General features: G+C 36.1%; 2 protein-coding genes across 2 annotated transcripts; both read right to left on the reverse strand.

The window, feature by feature from the left end:
* Positions 1–72: 72 nt before the first annotated feature.
* Positions 73–5,418, reverse strand: LOAG_01559 (hypothetical protein; the record flags this gene model as incomplete). The annotated part of the gene is made up of 10 exons (XM_003137098.1): positions 73–2,490; positions 2,715–2,869; positions 3,048–3,117; positions 3,240–3,365; positions 3,648–3,736; positions 3,851–4,043; positions 4,155–4,258; positions 4,590–4,722; positions 4,871–5,040; positions 5,262–5,418. The coding sequence occupies 10 exons, from the start codon at positions 5,416–5,418 to the stop codon at positions 73–75; spliced, it is 3,615 nt and encodes a 1,204-aa protein (XP_003137146.1).
* Positions 5,419–6,233: 815 nt separating this feature from the next.
* Positions 6,234–21,310, reverse strand: LOAG_01560 (hypothetical protein; the record flags this gene model as incomplete). Its single annotated transcript, XM_020445783.1, has 35 exons — positions 6,234–6,326; positions 6,462–6,709; positions 6,979–7,195; positions 7,316–7,452; positions 7,701–7,818; positions 8,334–8,458; positions 8,662–8,728; positions 8,846–8,995; positions 9,237–9,343; positions 9,471–9,644; positions 9,969–10,103; positions 10,294–10,548; positions 10,741–10,972; positions 11,106–11,185; positions 11,376–11,583; positions 11,990–12,090; positions 12,264–12,420; positions 12,710–12,882; positions 13,144–13,339; positions 13,631–13,764; positions 13,972–14,092; positions 14,294–14,442; positions 14,554–14,746; positions 14,910–15,013; positions 15,126–15,265; positions 15,506–15,629; positions 16,034–16,162; positions 16,326–16,493; positions 16,905–17,062; positions 17,343–17,466; positions 17,745–17,849; positions 18,020–18,139; positions 18,459–18,685; positions 18,882–19,038; positions 21,190–21,310. 35 exons carry the CDS (start codon positions 21,308–21,310, stop codon positions 6,234–6,236), a joined length of 5,247 nt encoding a protein of 1,748 aa, XP_020303797.1.
* Positions 21,311–21,513: the final 203 nt, after the last annotated feature.

The following is a 21,513-nucleotide window of genomic DNA, read 5'->3' on the forward strand; positions in this document are numbered from 1 at the left end:
ATTCGGAAATTTTTAATTTGATGATTTCTTACGCTAATTAGCTAATCTATCTGCATCCATAATTAACACCTACTAAATGAATCTCCTCAATGTTTTCCTTGATTGACCTGGATAAAAGTAGAGAAGATGGAACAAAGTTGAAATGTTCGTTATAAAATTACCCAAGCGGTCTTTTGGCAAAAGCCTTCCGTGATTATCAATAGGATATCCATTGGAATTTGTTGGAATCGGCCTGCCATAGGGATCAACAAATGCGCCTTCAGCATTCTGCTGCAATAGAGCTCCATCAGGTCCCAAAATAGAGTGTGTCAGTACACCGGTTCGATCAGATTCGTAACTTTGCTTCGGATAGAAAACATAACCATTTCGATCGACAGATAGCGGTTTTCCATAGTGGTCAAGAGGAACTCCTGCAGCATTTGTCGGAATAGGTCGTCCATCGGCATCAGTTACAGCACCATCACTGTCTTTTGGAAGCAACTGGCCATCCGGCCCGATTACCAAATATACGGGTCTGCCATTTCGATCAGTTGGCATCGGTTCAACATCTATACCGTTGGCAGGGTAAATGATATTTCCATTTTGATCTCGAGGTAAAGGTCTTCCACCATGATCCACTGGGTATCCAGAAGCATCAGTTGGCACTGGTCTATTATTCGGACCAATAATCAATCCATCTTCATTTCGTGGTAACGGTTCTCCATCTGTCCCGATAATGATGTATGTAGGTTTCCCTCTTCTCTCTGTTGTGACAGGATATCTGATGTAACCATTCTGATCGAATGGCAGTGGTTCTCCTTGCTCATTTACCGGAACGCCAGCAGCATTTGTTGGCAGAGGCTTTCCATCCTCTTCGATCACTCTGCCGTCTCTATCTGTCGGTAACAAACTTCCGTCAATTCCGATTACTGGATATACCGGTTTTCCATTAGAATCTGTTGGAAGGGGTTCAGTATCGATTCCTCTAGCTGGATAAATGATAGAACCATTTCTATCACTGGGTAAAGGCCGTCCTTTACTGTCGACAGGTACTCCAGCTGCATTAGTTGGGAGTGAGTTGCCGTCTGGATCAAGTACAGTTCCGTCGTGTTTTCGAGCAAGTAACCTCCCATCTGGTCCAACCACTGAATAAACCGGCCTTCCATGTTCGTCTGTTGGAGGCAGTGGGCAGTCCAAGCCATCCTTTGGATAAATAGCCTGTCCGTCACTGTCAGTTGGTAGCGGTTCATTACGATAATTCACTGGTTCTCCAATGTTGTTCGTTGGTATGATCTTTCCAAAAGGATCTAAAACAGTACCATCTTCCATAGTCGGTAGCAAATGTCCATTAGGTCCGATGATACTGAGAGGTCGTTTCGCTCCCTTCCTTTGTTCCGTTCCTGAAACTGCCACACTCCTTCCATCAATCATTGGTAGTATAAATATGCCATCAGAAGTAGTTGGAAGTATAGTGTTAGATTCGTCAACTGGATGTCCGTAGTTATTTACTGGCACTAATTGCCCACTAGGACCAATGATACGTCCCATTTTGTTGCTCTTAAGAAGTCTCCCGTTATATTGTATCTTCACAGACTGTCCATCAGAATCAGTGGGCAAAACATAATTGCCTATATAAACAAAATTTCCTTCAGAATCCTTTGGTAACACCTCATCTTTCTCATTAACCGGCAATCCGGCATCACTGGTTGGGATGAGTTGTCCATGTTCGTTAACAAACCGACCATCCTCCACTGTTGGTAGTAACATTCCATCTGGATAGAAAACTGGATAGATAACACGTCCAAGCTCATCCGTTGGTATATCTTGCTGAATGATGGTTTCCGAATCCACAACATATCGACCGTGTTCATCAGTTGGATAAGGTGACCCATCAACACTAATTGGGCGTCCAGAAGTATCTGTTGGGATTATTCGGCCATACTGATCGATATGCATTCCTTCCTGGTTTTTTCGGAACGGCTGATTGTCTGGTCCAATAACAGGATAAATCGGTTTCATGTTAATATCAGTGGGCAAAGGCTGTCCATCTTTCCCAACAACTGGATATATATATTCTCCTTTGTAATTGCGACGTAAAGGAGTCCCATTTGGGCCTATTGGCTGGCCTTCATCATTCCACATAATTGGATTTCCGAGATTATCCACTGCATGCCCGTATTCATCAGTGGGCAAGGGTATACCATCGAAATCAACGACTGGTGACAAAACACGGTGTTGCTGACCAGAATCAGTTGACAGTGGCGAAATACTGGTATTAACCGATTCTCTACTCGCATCTGTAGTTACCAATTGCTCATCCTGCCAAACGGCTCCTCCGAACCCATCGGTTGGCGAAGGCTCGGTTTTTGACTCTCTCTCACGTTCCTTTGGTTCCAGAATTTCTGTCCTATCAAGTTTCTCCGACTTCGGTACCAAATCATCAAAAAGAGTTGACATTGTAGACAGTTCCTTCGGATGCTCGGATTCAGGAGTTAGTGTTGGTGGAGTAACCTGGAAATAATTTTTCAAATTCGAAATCGATTGCTCTAGGAACTTGTGAGGACGTTTTAAATGAATTTTAGACGAGACACATAGATTCGTAGGAATAGGATACTATCATTCTGTAATTTCTGCAAATAGATTTAACTCTGTATAAATGTCAAAATATATTAATTCTAAGCAATATTCCTGATAAATTTAAATATTGACCGTCAAATTATTCTGAAAAAGTTTACCTGAACAATACCCCCTTCCTCATCTTCTTCTATAGATTCGCATAATTTCTTATCATCAGCAAGTTTGAAACCATTATGACAGTAGCATGATGCTGTTATCACTCCTTCCTCATCCTCTTCAAACATGCAGGCATGTGCACAGTGACACTGAATATCTGCAATGCTCAAATTTGGAACTTACCATCTTATCTATAGAAACTTAAGGGTCATGAAATCATCGACCTCAATTTCTGATACCCACCAGACCACCAGACTTGCTACTTAAAAGCTTTTTACATTTGTGGAAGGTTTTACATGTAAAGAAGATTTGACAGGGAAGAAAAGGTGACACACCTCCGGAAGGTGTACGTATTTTAGTTGGTTCACTTGCAAGACTATCGCCGTCGTCAAATTTTGCAGTAACCTTAAATTAATACAAAAATTAACAAGTAATTCATTTGAAAAAAGTTAGTTTGAAATAACTGAGAAAGTGAGGAATAACTGAGTCTTCCCATAAGTAATCTTTAGGATGATCAAAACGTTTACCATAAAATTATAATCAGTATCAGGCTGCAAGCTATCTAGCACAATCTTGTCGGTAACGTTGACTGGTGTTTCCATGTACATTACAGCTGATGGATTGTCATCTGGCCAGTATTTGATAATGTATTTCTGAAATTTTCGGCAATAGAAGATCATTGAAGATTTTGATGTTGCAAATGACCTTACCGATTCAGAACCTTCGAGATATAAGAAGTTTTAAGGAAAGTTCATCAATGCGGTTACAAAGTTTAAGAAGAAGAATTCGTTATGGTTGGTATACCATGGATAATGTCGAGAAGGTCTTTGTGCCTTAATATATATTACGGACGATTGCACTTTTTTAATTATTATACGAAACCTAAAACTTTCCTACTTCTTACAGTCTGTTTTACTGGTGGCGTAATAAATTACCTTGATAGGTTCCGTAGCAAGTGCTGGCTTGAAATCTAGCACTGTTTCGCCGTTGATATCAGTTCCAACGCGTATGTCGCCAACTGGCTCTAAAATTTGCAACAAGAAGTAGATCCGTTTCTGGATTTTTGCGATGACGCTTCAAGTTGCTTTTTGGAAACTACAAAGTTCAATCTATAAACTGATAGGAGACTAAAAATTACTTGGAGTCATGATGTCGAAGATTGGTGTTTTGATTCCAGCAGATGGCTGCTCAATTAACAAATGATACTTGGCACCTGGCTCCATTTCAGGGATATATACACGGTCTAAGGGACGACCATCAGATGAAATTAAATTCCAAGTTTCGAAAGGTTTCGAAGGATTGTCAGTCCAGTAGATATTCCAAGGATTCTGCTAAAACCTCATAAATCACTTCTACGTTTTATTTAAAAGTTTGTAAAATACAGAATATTAAGGGAAAAGTCTTTTGCTATGAATCTAAATTTTATTTAGAAAAATGCTTACAGGTCCCTTAAGATAATCCGGTAAATCATCTGTAAAGTGTACTGCCACCTCACCATCCTCATTCTTCGCAACTATGAAATCATTTTTCCATGTTGATCGAAGGTCTGTAAAAATCCTGATGCTTATATCCAACTGTTGAAAATCTATTCCGATAGAAAGATGCTCATTGTTTTTGTCAATAAAGTTGCTTCTTAAAAGGATTAAAATCTCAAAATTCTCCCTTGGATGATAAGGACTAAAAAGAGATCACTGCGAAGCTAGTACAGCATTTCCTAGCTTTCCCGACAAGACATAATCAGCGAAAAAAGGAAATGAGAAATTTGAGAGCTAATCTGAATGAATGCTTCAAATTCATTATTAAGTTCTTCTTTGATCACAGATATGTTAGTGCTCAAGCTTGGAAATCCCGAGAGGTAAGACAATTGAATTTTTCACCTGGAACAAGACGAACACTGATGGTCCAATTGGCAAAACCGAGCGGACTTTGTGCAACGCAGTTGAATGATGTATCTTCGGTAATGTTAGATACTTTCAGAAACCATATGGCATACCTCTCGTTTGCTTTTACCTAAATACACCCGAGATCTATGATAATATGTTGCTTTTTTCCAAAAAGATGTCGAATAGAAATGATTGGTTTAAGAAGCGGTCAAGTTCATCAATTTGACCCATTGAAAAGAAGACAAGAAAATGTTGCAGATTTCAAAATACGAAACCCAAGCAGGATCAATCGGATAGTATCCTGAGCGGATCCATTTAACTGCTGGACGAGGCTGTCCTGTTGCATTACATGAGAGATCAAGCGCCGATCCCGGAAGGATCGTTATTTCCGTTTTACCTTCCACTCCGTGATCACCGTTCGAAATGAGAATATATGGGGCGTTACCTGAACTTGAAACATGTTTTTTTGATTGATCCAGAAATTCATATTCGTATAAAGTAAAAAAGACTGTAAATACTGTTTTTGCACTTATCATTTGATATTAAGTTTAGTTCTCTTCAATTTGTTGAACAAATTAGTTATTTTGCTTTTAATAGCTCCATTTATTGCTGTTATTGGCATTTTAGATAGGTATATCTAAGTGGTCCAGATTAAAAAAAATAAACCGTCTGGAAGTGTTTTGGTAATACAAGCGTCGGAGAACACTCCTGGCCCATCCGGATAAATAGCGCGCATCCGAAACACGTACTCTGTGTCCGGTTCAAGTAATCCATCAATTTTGTAATAAAGCCTATCTTCATCTTTTTCCGTTATTGGTATCATGCTCCTACAAGCAAAAAGTATACGAAATTTGGGTAGAATTTAACCCGGTTTCTAATCGCTTACAAAACTGATCGGCCAAAAAGCGTCAACATTAGATCAATGTAAGTTAACAAAAGATGGTTGCTAATAAAAATATTTATAATTTTTAGGGGAGAGAAAGAAATAGAGTTATAACACATCTGCAGAAAATAAGTCAGTTATCACTTACTGCTCACAACTTATCTACCATTTTTAAATCACCTTATCGTTATCTGGTATAACTCGTTTGTACTGCTGACAGTAATTCACTCTTATCAGTTTCGGAGCATACTTGTTGACGATAAAATCCGAATTAATGCAAATCAAGCCTAAGCTATTGATCGGAAACTGCCCGAAAAGATAAATTAAACCACTGTTTCTGAAAGGAATGTCTCATCAGTTATTTCAAGACTATGTAATCAGTTCTCCACGGACAATCCCTAGTCAAGGTAGAAGCTTGCGCGTCTTATAAGATTGCGAGTTATGCTGGCAATGGGACATGTGGTAGGATCACCCATGCCAGACAGGCCTTGACTGAAGGGTCACAAAAGTGTGTCTATGGACAAGATGGACTGGATAATCTCCCAGAGTCAATCTAGGAGGAAGACAATTCTAACACAAACTCGACTAGATAGAGCAGAATGTAAAGCTTTCCATCTAAGAGAAAGGTTAATCAAACAAAAATTATGTCTGGAGGACTTCGCTATCACCGACCAAGCTCACTAGGTCCTACAAATGAACTTAAGAGTGAAAAGGATGGGGACAGTTCCGTGCATGCTGTACCTCATCTAAAAAACCTATTGCGTAGGCTCGAGAAATACACTCACATTTGTAGCATTTGCGGCAAGCGTGGACAGAACCCTTCCCAAATCTTCGTTCGTGAAACTTAACTATAGTGATGATATAATTACTTCATTTACAGCTGCATTCCTATTATCAATTTATATTGCCGAACAATTCAATCGTACTTCATTAGGTTAAATTGTCGCTTTACAATCCATGTTATTAGTTTGATTTTGAAATACCTTAACCACAAAAGAATTTACTTCAGAAGGCCTCAATTTATCGTTTCTCACAGTTTTCCTCAATCGAAAAGCATACCAGTCGTCGATGCTAGCTAAATCGTTTTCCCAGATTTTAGTGTCTGCTTTAATGTAATACAATTCATAGCCAATCGGTGGTTGTTCGCTAGTAATTGGCCTATGCCATTCAACATTTGCCGATCGCTGACTTTCTGGTTCAACCCTTAGGTCAAGCGGTGGACCCTCTCGAGCTAAAGAACAAAAATAAATAGGAATATATTTTAGAAAAACAGAATATATTCCCCACCCCCAATTCTCTTGCTGAAATTCTTTTGAGTATCCTAAATATTAAATATCTAACAAAAACCTAATTACCGATAAATTTTTAACTGAGCTATCCATAAGGAGATGTGATGTACTTCATTAAGTTTAGGAGTAAGACTGGTATTTAAAGACAGGTGGATGTTTCCTTCTCCGAATTCCATTTCCCATTTGCCTAGAAGTTATCAAAAAATCAAACCGCGTGACATCGTTCGGATGGTATGTTGCTCGGAATATGGTCCGGGTCCATCCTGGTTGACAGCTTGTAGCACCACAGCATAAGCAGTATCCGGTTCAACAAAATCTACTAGGTCAGCCCGCTGCGGCACCCCAGTCAGTGGTTCGTTATCTTTATGGGATGTCATCCATTCGGTTATTGGCTTTTTTGGAATTTGTCCCATTTGATAAACTATATTCTAAAAACAAACAAAAATGCGCATTTTTTCCAAGAATTGGTGCTAAAATGCCAACATATGAATACAGCTTGTCAATTAACTGCAAATTTTAATTTCATTTTTTTGTAGAATAAACCTAACCTGATCATCAAGAGGAGTGTAATAAATAATATAACGAGTAATATTTCCATTCGGTATCGTTGGTGGTTCCCAATCAATATAAATAGTACGCGGTTTTACCGAATTTAAGCGAATGTTACTTGGTGCATTCCCAGGACCTAAAACTTGGAACATAAATTCCTTTGCTTAATATAGCAAGACGAAATAAGAACTTTAAAATACTAAAATTTCTGCAACATGAAGTTAATACCATAGGACTTTCAAATCAAAATGCTGAGGCTGTACGCCGTCTTTGACAATATTGCGGAATGGATCTGTCTGAGGTTATCGCAATTTCAGGATCTTAGGACGATATTAAGTAGTTCAATCCATGATTATTAAAAGAAAAGGAATCCTTAAAACAAACCAGTGACGAAAATTTCAAACGGAGTTTCAGCTCGTCCACCTTTATTTTCAGCAACACATTTTGTTTGTACGGTTTCTTTTACATCTTGTAATCTCAGCATCGGTCCATCGCTGAGAGGCTGAAGAAATGTTTTCAGAAAATAAATCAGGAAAGTTGGCAGTGTAAAATGGCATGTTGGGATCTTTCAGAAATTATCATTAACTTGTATCTTGTTAGTGCAAAACTTTATGTAAAATTTTAATAAACACCATGCGGCTTTCAAAAGTGCATTTTATCACAAAAAATTATATTTTGAAATAAATTTCAAACAGTCTCGAACGAAATACGAAACCTAAAGTGGAGAGAGCAATATGAGTTAAATTCGCTAATTTTTTTTAAAAGAAGCATAATTTTTTCTAAGGGTCTAAAACGACAATAAATTTATATTCGTTCCTACCATAGCAACATGTGTTTGCAAGCTTTTTCAGTTTTAATGAAGTGATATTGTTTGTTTCCTCTTGTGATTTTTTCAAAAAAAAAATGGATTTGTTAAGACTGTTTCTAATCTGAATTTGGAACAAATGAGAAGGAAATGGAAAGAAAGCAATGAAAGAAGAGGGAAAATATGTCACTTGCCTGCCCGTCCTTATCAACCCAAAAAACTCGGGGGGCGGGAAATCCGCTTGATGAACAGCCAACTGTATAATCACTACCAGCTGGTACACGTATCACGTTATCTGGTACATCAACATTGATTTGTGGTTTTTCTGGCGGAATAACTGGAATGTGTTCCGCTAGTTAAACACTATTCATGTTGAACTATGCCAGAGAGTGGAAATTACCGCGTAAGGCAATTGACATTGTCCAATTTAAACCCGGAAAAGAAATCAGACTTGTAGCTGAAGAATTTCACAGTTTCGATTTATTTTCTTCAAACTTAACAGTCTCCGTTCGACCTCTCTACTAATAAATGAATACAAACTTCCATCTCCCGTTTGAAAGACAATTGGCTCCGACGGTGGGCTGTCGATTTCGCCGCGAGCTGTTATCTACAACAAATCAAATATGATAGGATTTTGTTAAAGTTTCTTCTTTTCAATAAAACTTCGTTCATTTAATAACTAAGAGCTCCAATATTGAATCAAACAGATTAAAAATATTCTAACTTTGATTGAATACTTGGTATCTGGCTTGAAATGTTCGCCGCCGATGGGAATGCTAACTGAAAAGTCGTCATCTGGTTCCGTCCAAAACACTTCTCTCCATTGCGCACTTTCACTCGATGGATCCTCATCTGTATAGTGGATAACGAATTCCTAAATATACCCATATAGCCGTGTTTCCATATCAACATCAAGTCAGGTTTTCTGAACTGATAGTAGTTGTACAGTTGTGCAGAAACGGATGAATGCACTTAATTGAAAATGCTTAAGTTACTAGAGAAAATTGAAGGAATTAAATGTGGAAATGAACTGTAATTGACAATGACAAGAAACCCGAATAAGCTTTACAACTGATGATATATTTGATTATGTTGCCGATTATTATTGTACGAACCTTGATGGGTTTTCCTGGATCTTCAGGATCCCTCGGTGCATCGAACTGGATAGCAACAGTATTATTTTCATGGACTTTTATATCAGCTGGTTGGACAATAGCAGGCGCTAAATTTAAATTTTCATGGCAACCAGTAAAAGATTAAATTAAAACCAAAGCTCTCGGATATATGCTCGATTTCCCTCCAACTTTAAAAATTGTGAGAATTTAAGCAAAAACTTTTGCTGAAGTAACCTAGTGGTAGCGTTGTTATTTTGATCGGGTCGGATAAAACACCCGGTCCACGATCACTGATCCCTTGCAGTCGAATCGCATAATTAGTTTTTGGTTTTAATCCAGCAAGACGATACTTTTGTGGTTCTTCAGCTGATACTCGTACAGCTTCCCAGATACGTGGAAGAGCTTCTCCTGTAAAACGAAAACTAATGAATATCTTTCATAAATTATGAATTTAAATACTGTAACTTGTACATTTCAAGCATTACGGATTAAAAAATAAGAAGGATTTAATTTGGCTTTCGTTAATGATTTGACATAAATATTTCGATTGAATTATAAACAATTTTGATCTTAGCTTGGGAGAAAAAAAGAAACAAATACGGCCATGTTATATGCATATACTTTTGACCTTGACAAAAACGGCAGAATTTTGTGATTATCAAAACTACTGAATAGCGGTGTAAGGATTAAACACTGTGCAATTTTGTAAGACCAAATTAATTCATTACTAACCATTAAAAACTTCGCCGTAATGAATAACGTAATCAGTAATTCGTCCGTTCGGACTGTCCGGCGTCGTCCACTCTATGTTTGCTTGTTGATTTTCTAGAGGAAAAGCGACAATCTCGTTTGGTGGAGTTCCAGGTCCTAAAATGAATAAAAGTCGGATGAAAGAAAAAGACACGGAGAGCTGAGTATCAACAATTCGATATAAGAATGTCTGGAAAAATAGCAGAATTATGTTGTTCAAACTTAAAGTTTGCACTTGAATTCTTTTTTCCGCCCACTTGCGTGTGTCACTTGCATAAGCGGAAAACAAAATATGAGAAAAACTAACCAGCTACAAGTATTTGCAACACTTCTTGAACTTGTCCAGCGTTATTTTCAGCCATGCAAGTTGCAGTTTCATCCTTCCGGAGATTGGTTAATTGAAGGACTGATCCTCGTATGACGTCACTAGCATTTGTACCAATAATCCACATAATGGTAGGTGGCGGTATTCCTGTTGCAGTGCATCGCACAGATATTGAACCATACGGTGCTACGGTGACTGGATTATCAGCCGGTTCCAGAAATATTATCGGGGGTGTTTCTGAAGCAGACAATTTCACTTGAGCTGTAACACAAACAAGAAAACGGAGATGAAACTCTTTTCTGTGCAAGCGAAGGAATTTGAATTTATAATACGTATCTAAATTCCCAAATTTTTTACTTGGATAAAATGTCTAATTCATAAAAATATTGTAACTGAGGAAAGTATAAAAAGACAATCTAGCAGCTTGACCTCCACTTTCTGTCCTGACTGTTACAGATTCACTTGCTGGACCCTCCGATAGGTCGTTAGTTGCAGACACCCGAACTCGGTACAATCGATTGGGCAGAATGTCGTGGGCATCTTTATTCAAGCGTAAGGTTCCAAAATTGTCATTGCTTTGAACGATAATTTTATCCCATTGTTTGTAAGCATCATCCGATGTTTGATACTGATCCAACGGAGTGAAGTAGACCGTGTAAGCCTACAAGTATAGAATTTTTAATTAATATTTTTTTTGCTAATCTTTATTTCAGTAGGTTTTATTCGGATTGATGTTCTGTTCGTGTTATACTCTAATGGTTAAGCAAAATTGCCTGGATGGGACCGTTGGGAACACTTGGTCCTGTCCAAGATATATCCATAGTGTTGTCCTGCTCCACTGTTGCCAGCACATCCTTGGGCGCATCGATTGGTGCTAAAAGTGAATTTACTGATGTATTAAATTCCGAATTTTCACAGAAGTACAGGATCTTCGTTCAATTCCCCATATTGGCGAGTCTAACTAAACATTAAATACCCTTGAAAGTTTCCTCTAACCCTTTCTGTGGTGATGGAAACGGTATAGGATTAGAAAGAACAAAACAATCAGATCGAAAACAACGTACCTCCACTAACTGTTTCAAATAAAACGATATCAGACTGTAAGCCTTCGCCCTCTTGACCGACTGCTGCAACCCTTAAATAATACGGTGTTTCTGGTTGTAATTTACCACGTTCCAGTACCAAACGTGGCGCTTCACTCGGTTCAACATCATAGATGTTCCAGTAACTGATCGGTTCACCCGGATCGGACGTCACATACACTTTATATTTCTAAGGAAAGGTCGAAGTAATTCGAATTCTTCCAAAAATCAGTTAGGATTTATTGGTTCTAAGAAGAATTTGCAAAAGTGCTGATAAAAAATTCATTCCGAACATTATAAAACAAACAAATAAATGAATAAGTTCCTTACAACCAAAACTATTATAACTTCATAAATTGTTCTTTTTTCCTTCTTCCTTTCTCGTTCTAATAAGTTCATAAATTTTAGTCCTTTTTAAAATGATTACAATGAGTTAAATTTCGTTTAATTAGCAGCTGCAACTCTAGCATAAAACAATTTGCATTTTAGAAAGAATTTCGCCCATAATTAAATTCGGATTCCAGTGATTTCTAATAAGTAATCTGATTTTACGAATATCTGATTGACTAAGAATTATTTTATAATATGAAACGAACTACAATGGGTCCATTAGGATATTTTGGTTCTTGCCACGATATTGTGACACGATTGTCCGTATCAATGATTGCCTGAATATGTTCTGGTGGGCTGCCTGGTTCTGAAATATTTTCATATTCAGGTCCATTATTATTTTAATTTCTAAGCTTTATCCTATTATCTTACTCGCTGGCAGTTGTACAGCAGTAGTTCTTAGTACTTTAATTCTAACGAATGACCAAGATTTCTTTTGAATCTCTTAAAACATTCGTGCATATACATGAAAAAACATACTGAGAACATTGAAAATGTGTCGGTCGCTCACAGAACCATCTGTATTTCGAGCATTGCACATTAACGCACGTTTAGTAGCTGTATTAGTGTTCATATCCAGCGAATGGTATCGGTGCGCTTCTTGTGGATCCGAATAAGCCGGGATCGGTATTGGTTGCTATAAAAGTTCTTCAGTTCTTGATCGTTTTGAATCACAAATCGTTCATAAATCATAAAGAAATGATGTGACATAGATATTATCAGAGTAAGGATATGTGCTTCTTTAACTGTAATATGCCACTTCATATCATGCCATACGAGGGTGTGCAAAATCTCAACTTGTATTCAAATTTCACTGATTTATTTATTAAAAAATCCGTTTTTCAATGTTTTAGAGTGACTGTAGAAGTAATCTGATCTATGCAAGCACACTCATAAATACATTGCATGGATGATCACAAACGTACCTGTCCGCTTTCGGTTTCATTGAATGGAAGCCAAGTGTATGAAATCTGAGGTGCTGGTCTTCCTTTCGCATCACATTTAAATATAATCGTCTTTAGCGGCTCTACGACTGTCTCCGTATCACTTTCCTCTACTTGAGGATCCAATATGACCAGTTTTACAAAAAGCGGAACTGCTGAAAAATGAATAAGGGTAGTGATAGTTTCTTGTAGGCCAGGTACGTTGCAAAAGTATTACCTATCACATCTTGATTGTACTTACAACAATCTATTACCTTTGCTATTTATCCTAAATTATATTGAGGCTGTATGCAGTTTGAAGACCAAAATTGACAACAATCCCATTATATCCTATCCTAAATTCATGCAAATTTACATGCAAAATTAAATTCTTCGGATATACCGTACGCGAAATTTCACGCATGATAAAAGCTAACGTTTTTTGCCAGTAGTAACATCATACGCTTCTGATATGATACCAGGACCATCCTTAGTAACAGCTTGTACCCTCACATTGTATGGCGTATCCTCATCTGCTGATATAGTTACCTCCAGCTGATCACCTTCTACAGTTGTTTTCTCCCAATCCTCCAGAATATCGTCTGGATTTTTCGTATAGTAAATAATATAATGCTGAAATGCATAACTTATTGAGCTATGTTTAAATTTAACGAAATTTAAATAAAACTGCTTAACAGTCGACCTTCTACCGATCGGTCGTCTAATCTCTCTTGCAAGTTCTTTTGCAAAATTTCTAGAGAATTCATGTCAGCCAACTCCTTCAAGGGATACGTGATTACTGTTGAGAGGAAAAGAAGAAACGATATTTTTTTTGATTTACCATTATTTTGCCAAGCTCAAGATTTACTTGCGTTGCAAATTTCTGAAATTGTTGAAAATTTGAAGGAGAGATTGTGTGCTTACTATAATCTTCCCGTTTGGATATTTTGGCGGATTCCAAGAGACTTTAAAGTCGTTTGTAAATGGAACTGTCGAAATGTCTCGAGGTGGACTTCCAGGTCCAAGAATCTTCACTTCAGTACGTTTTTCATCCGAACCTATAAAGAGAAGATATATTAATAATATTAATTAAAAATGGTTTTTTGGGGAATATTGCAATCATTTACATTTATGTTATATCAAACATTACTGAAATGTCGTAGGAACTTTCAGGAATTCTCAAAACATTAAGTGTTCCGTTAAATGAATTATCGACTGATTCAAAGCAATTACCAGAACACTTTTTGCACTGAAAAATAACAAACCATGAGAATTGATGGCTTGACATGTGGCTACTCCAGCTCGATTTGTCTTCTCAGCAATTAATTTGCTGTTAGAACGATCTTGCACATCTGGCGGTGTCACATCATAAATTCGAAATTCGTTCTGCAAAGTTCACTGTATGTATGATGCCAAAATCCGATGCATAATGTTTTGGTTGAGGTAAGGTATCACCACCAATCACACTGTACTGTTTTCATGTATCACTGTGACAACGCATGACACCTGATAAGTGATTGAATCGCTGCAACATTATCAAGCCTCTGTAATAATTATACTAAAATGGATGAAAATCCGAAAACTAACCTTTCCATCTTCGACTAAGCCACCGCTCCAAAGCCACAGTATCTTTGGTCTCGGTACACCAATAGCTTCACACTCAAAAACGAGTTCCTCATTGCTCGGGTTTTTCACTATCTTTTCAACAGGAATGATCGTTACAGTTGGCGGACGAGCTACATATCAGAAACTAAATCCTCTTTCTATTTAATATTTTGCTAATTCACTTTCGTTTTTTACTTCTATTACTCGAAAATAATAAAAATTGATAACAAAGGTTCACAAACCAGCAAGCCAAGTTGTTAGAGTAAATTGATTGCTGAAAAGGCCAGGACCCAATTCGTTGTGTGCTCGTATTTTGAACGTGTAATCTCTCCTTTCTTTCAAATTCGATATCCGTACGGAACGTGCATCTGGACTTCCAGCTTTTACAACTTCCCAATATTCGTCCGGTAAGTTCGGATTGTCTGTATACAATACCTGCAATCCTTACTTATTTTGGAGTTCAGATTTACTTCATATTTCAGATTAAACTAGCTAAGCATACATAGGCTTATATTTAGCATTTGGAAATCAATTCGAATTGTTACCAGAGATTATAAATTTCTAGGTAATATTTATACATTGTTGAAAAAATACTGACATCATAATCCTTCAGTGGTCCATTTGTGATACGCGGTGGTTCCCATTGTAAATCGACATTATTACCATGAATTTGATAGCGTATCCGTTCGGGAGATGTTGGTCCTGTATGGTAATTAATTAAGCAATAACACAAGTGAAATTATACCAGCACTACTCATCGCACAAGTATTTACTTCAACTCCTTGCGTCATCTTAATTTAAAAATAACCCATACCCGTTACAATGACTTGTATTCTCTTTGTTGTTCGACCAGCTTCATTCTCAGCAACACATGAGAAATTTGTGCTTTCATACAAACCGCCATGCTCCATTGTTATAAATTTTTTCCTTTGCGATTTATTGATTGGTCGAGCTCTATAAAGTAAGCTATCGATATCGATTTCTCAGTTAGATTTAGAAGAACCAGAAGAATTGAAGATTTTTAGCAAAGCCTTGTTTCAAAATTCTAAAAGCAGTTGTTTTGTCAATTCTCAGACCTAAAACATCTCAGTAATTTCCCTAAAGAAGTAGTAAAAGAATTGGGACTTTTATCTGTTGTATTTTGTTTCAATCATCTGTAATTTAATTAATTTTATTTCAAAGCAGTTGATGTACCTCGTATACCAAGCAATTTTAGGTGACGGATCTCCACGTGTCACATTACAACTAATGCTGAATCGCTGTAGTGGACCCACGTATATCATGCCACCCTCTTGAATGAATAGCTGCGGTCGTACCGCTGAAATTCCAAAGTGTTATATCTAATTTTAAATCTTCCGCATTTTCATTCTTTGCATAGATATTCCTGAAAATGGCGAACCTGTCTCCATTGAATTCAGTAAATATTGGAGCTTATCATTAAGATCACCAAATCATTCATATAGTAATAATGCATATGTCATTAACATTCTGAAGGAGATTAACTAGTCCATTAGGTAATAATTAATTGCCAGAATGCTAAGTGTGATAAAAATTAGATAGTTTGAGTGATGACTTCTGTAGAAATTGCTTGGCTTATCTAAGCCGAAAATGACATCAGTTTCGCGATAAACTTAATAGTAATCGAGAGAACATGAATTGAAAACTCTAATTTCCTCACATTTTAATTGTTTCAATTATCTAACACTTTTTTTTTCAACTTACCTGGTCTACGTGTATTAAGCGAAACTGGATTCGAGAGACGTCCTGGGCCTAGTTTATCGTTTGCTCTCAAGCGGATAAAATATTGCGTATTAGGCCGAAGATCCTTGATTGTTACCTCACGGTTTGGTTCTATGTAAAAGTAAGAAATAAGTCCTGCACTTTTTAATTTACTGTAAAATAAGTTGATAATTTTTTTCTACTGCTTGGTAAACCTATCATCTTGTATGTTTGAAAATATTCCATATTTTTCAATTCTATGCTGATATCTTCAGTACAACTATAAATAACTTACCTTCAACATTTACTTTCTTCCAGTTTTTGATTGGTTGATGACCATTGTTTGTATAATAAACTGTATATGAAGTAACCGGTCGATTCACAATTACTGGTGGATCCCATCGAACGTAAACTGATGAACGGCCAGCATCAATACCGCGAACTGTTGGTGCTGATCCGGGACCTATATCAGCAATTTCTTGACCAAAGCGAAATGATATATGAAACATACTATACGTATTTCCCAAACTATCATGGAAGATGAAGTACACCAAAAAATAATATGCAAAGAATGCAGAAGAAAATTTATGGAAACTGGAAATTTTTGTTTTAAGTGGAAATACTCTCCAAAATACGCTACCTCCAATGATATTCAAATGGCGAGAATTATTTGTTGAATGAAATAATGATTTCAAAAGATTGTATGATGATATTTATATTGATTCAACGTTTGTGTCAAATTTACAATTTAAGGAGCCTTTCAGCAATATGAAATTTCTGCGACAGTATAGAAGTCAGTGTCACCATCACACATCACTGTATATTGTCAAGAAAGATTGCTGCTGGATTGGATGAAATAACAAATGAAACCTACCAGTGACAACGATTTCAATTGTACGTTCCGCCTTTCCCAGTGAATTATTGGCATGACAAGTGAACTGAGTGTTTTTGTAAAGTTCTTTGATGATCAGAATTTGCTCACTTCGAACGGTTCCTGGTTTCACCGGTGCGATATCAACTGTTTCATCACCACTATAAAAAAAAAAAGAAAAGCAATGCGACATTGCAATACCTAAGGAGGATCAATTGAATATTCTGTGTTCCAAGAAAGTTCAAATAAGCTGAGAAGACACTTTTTACTAGATAAACTAGAATCACATGGTCAAACCATCCATCAAAAAACTGGTAAAACTGAAAGTTAATGGCAAAAATGGACATACATTTCCCCAGTGGACAAATATATTGCAATAAGTGAAAGGAAAGGCTTCTTTTTTAGTTTAAAACTAATTGTTGAAAATTTAAGATAACTTACCGTTGCCAGTATATCTGTGGAAATGGATGTGAAACTGCAGAACATGTAATATTTAAATTTCCGCCCGGTGTTATTTCATATGGTGCTGCCGGTTCAATATAAATCTTTGGTCTACCGCGAAGCACTGGATTAAAATTCTTGTAAAAAATCAAATTCAATTTATATGATTGATTCACAATCTCAATTATTTAATTACACGCTCAAAAGATATATCATTTTCTCTTCAGTTTGATAGTAAATTGATGACAAATATAATTTCTGCTATAAAGCTCGGTTTGTTTTCAGTAACATCAAAAATTATATGTTAAAGTTATATGTGTTTTGATTATATGTGTTATAATTATATGTGTTTTGAAGATTCTCCTTAAATGTTCAGTTTTTTAAACGGAATTAAATTTTTACGCAAGCATTTTTCTCCTTTCGGACAGGTGCATGAGTATTGGTTTTCATTAATGGCCGTACATGAACAGCTGTTCAGAATGCGACACAGATTCTTTGGGATCGGTTCTGAAAGAATCTTAACACTAAATTTCGACATCTTCCGGATGTGACACTTCCTCCATTTGCTCCAAGCAATGACTTCGAAATGTTTCTGTCTGATGCATTAACAAAAGTATTTTGTAGGAATTTAAGAATTTTTCTCAATGAGAAGTGATATGATTTCGGTGAAATCCTACTGATGCAAGTTTTCTGATCGCTGTCAAGAACCAGTCCATGTGGACAACGGCATTCCACTTCTCGATCTTCAATTGATAGACAGGAATGGCTACATCCACCATTATCTACTTCACATAAACCTTCAAAAACAATGCACATTTTATATTAGCACTGGATATTTGCAAAAAGTCAAGAAAACTTTTTAATAGAATTATGAAAACTGGTGAGTTTGAAGATGTTTTGGAAAAGAACATAATGATTTACAATCTAATATCAAAGGATAAGAAATGTTAATTAATTTTAATGTTCAGTTCATATTCTGTAAAAATGGGAAAAACATATCTAATTGTAAATTATATAAAAAGGACTTTTGTCGTGACGTAATGAATCATTTAATTTGTCACCAAACAAATTGGCTTTTCAGTATTGATTTAGGGTAATTTAAAAGTTTGCAGTTACCTTTTCCACGACATTTTGGTGGTGTTACAACCCATTGGCGATTAATGCAAAACATGGAATTCACTTCATCCACAAATTCGTACCCTTCATCGCATTCGTATAATGCAAATAAGAATGAATTCTTGCTAAATGTTGTATTTCTTGGGATGGGTAAACCTTTTTGTCGGTAGTACTGTCGCACAAGACGTCGGAGATTATCTGGCGGTACGAATGCCATAGCACGAATACTAAAATTCAAGTGAGAAAAACATATTATTATCGGATTTGAAAGCAAATTAAGAAGTCTCGAATGATCTTTTCCATTGGGTTGACCGAATGGTATATAATTTTTTCATTTGAATGGAATAGTGGAACTGAACATTGAAATCGCTGCTTAATGTAGTCTGACATTTTGTATAAATGGGAAATAATAATACAACTAACGCAGCATGTTTGATAACGGGTGCCGAAACCATTCCACTTCCTACATCGGTGCATGTCGTGTCTAAATCCTCGTATCGTGGCCAACAAATCTCACGGCCACTTTCACTCGAAAAATGACACTGACCAGCATCGGGAGGAGGAAATGGTGGCGCTGTCACTGCAAAATTTACGGAACTAATGTTTTCCTCAATTTAGATAGTTGGTGCTTGCAGAAATAGCTTACTCCATGACGATAAGCATGCACCGCTTGCAAATCCTAATTTCAGCAACTTTTTCGATTCGTTCTTATATGAAGACCAAAAAATTTCGAAAGCTGTTATGAAATTATTATTTTTCAAATCAAAATTTCCAATCAATGTAAATCATAGTGCATTGGATTCGTTGCCTTTTCTTTTCATCAAAATGAAAGGTCAAAATTTATGGTACTTCCTTTTTAGGCTCTTTTGAAAAACAAATGCAATTGAAAACCATTCAAATGCAAGCGGTGATGCACTATTGCAATGGTTTAAAGAAATCTGTGCAAGGCATGCACTAAATTTTTTAATTTCATGCTGTTACAAATTTCATAAGTATGCATGCAATCATCAAAAACTAACATTTTTTAAGCACATGCACGATGCATGACTACATGTGTGCACGTTTCCGTAAGTGAAAAATAAACGGTGAGTGAAATGTTAAACGTTTCATTTCATCTCAATCTAATCGTTGGAAGCATCTACAAGCATTCAAGTAATATGGAATATCTTCCAATGATGTGAAGCAGCACAACAATCAGAAAAATTCTCCTATAATTTATCAAAGAATGCAAATGATATAGGTCATAATCACTAAATAGTGGAAGTCTAATAAAGTCAAATTTTTCGCTGAGAGCAACGCAGAGAAGTTTTAATAGACTGAATTGCGTTTTTGTTCGGCACATGAAACTACATGACATAGTTTTCTAGATGTCAGTCTGGATAAGACCAAAATGTGTTTAATCTAGGTATTCGCCTTTGGTAGTTACTGCGTTCGAAGAAAAATTACGGATGATAAAAATTGATATATAAATCAAATCATTATCAACACTTTTATTCATCATAAAGATTGTAAATGGTCAAGGAATTGTATAAAATAACCCTTAATGACCACAGAAGTAGTGATAGTAGTGTTATCCGAAATTTCTCATCAGAATTTTTCTCTGGTTTCGATTTCCTTTCTTAAATTAAATTTTTTAAAAATCCTGAACTCGGGAACAAAATCATGCAAGAAATGAGTATACATACAAAAGAAGTGGCAAAATTTTGAAAACTAAAGAAACGAAGTGATTGCAGCAGGGGTAAACTGAGAATCAAAATTCACAATAACAGCATTATAATGAAAATTTCTAAAATGATACATAAAAGGAGCAAAAAAATGAATAAAATTATAATTTTATTATGTAAAATATGCTGAGCACACACCAAAATCATACAACACAACGCAACGCCAATTTTCAAATCCTGAGAAACTCGAATAATTAAGCTGCAGAATGATATAATGCTAAGTTCCATACCATGTAAAGACCGAAAATTCTTAAATTGATTTAATTTTATTCCCTTATGCTTATCTTCTGGCTATGGACAATTCATTGCAAGATATTTAGTTTTATAAGTTATTTGCAATCAAGAATTAAGGTATTTGAGGTATTGAAGGAAAGTGAAGCAATAAATGTTGCGTAGTATTTGAGGTATTGAAGGAAAGTGAAGCAATAAATGTTGCGTACTAAATATTGTATGTGTCACCTCATTTTTTCCAATATCCTTGGCAGTAAATTAATTTCATTTTATGTAAATGATCAAAATATGTTTTATTTTATTAGGAGTGAAAAATGAGCTTTTGAGGTGTAAGTAATAAAAATTACTTGCCTCACAGCATTAGAATTTTTGAGAAATTTATCAAATAATTCAATAATGAAAAGATTATTAAACACTTAATATTAACCTTTGCAAATTCATCATACCCCGAGAAAGGGGGTGTGTACATCTTTTACTGAATTTGATGACATTTCTGTCTCATAATATCCCTCTACAAGATATTAACGATTATACTTAATAACGATTCTGAATATTCCGTCAATAATAGAACTTGGCAAATTAAGCAACATAATTTTGATCACTTAAAGTGATAAGGAGGAAGATGATCAGTAGCACAGTGCTTAACAATATTTCCATTATCATTTTTGGTTTATTTTCCCATTCTCCCAAATTATTCATTCTCATTAATTCATTCTTGGATTTCTCGGATCAGAAAAAAGGCGTTGTCTTCAATTAGTATGATAGGTGGCACGAACCTTCTATATCTCCGCAGTAATGGCTAGCTTTGTCAGCACTGACCACACATCGGCCAGTGTCGTTCATTGACAGAACGACACTTGATTGCTGATAGTTCGGCAAATCTGAAGGTGTTATCATACCATATCGTTTTGATTTTCCCTTTTTTTTACTTTATACATTACAATGTTTATCAATTAACTCATTTTATAGATTTTGAATCTTGGAAATTCAGGTGAATTCTTAAGATTCAAAAACTTGCATTACAATGTTTCTCAGTTAGTTTATTTTATAGTTTAATGTGTTAGAGTTTCCAATATTTAAGAATTTGATTACAAAAACAA

This window comes from Loa loa (genome assembly GCF_000183805.2).
Source record: "Loa loa unplaced genomic scaffold supercont3.128, whole genome shotgun sequence".
Classification (NCBI taxonomy): Eukaryota; Metazoa; Nematoda; class Chromadorea; order Rhabditida; family Onchocercidae; genus Loa; species Loa loa.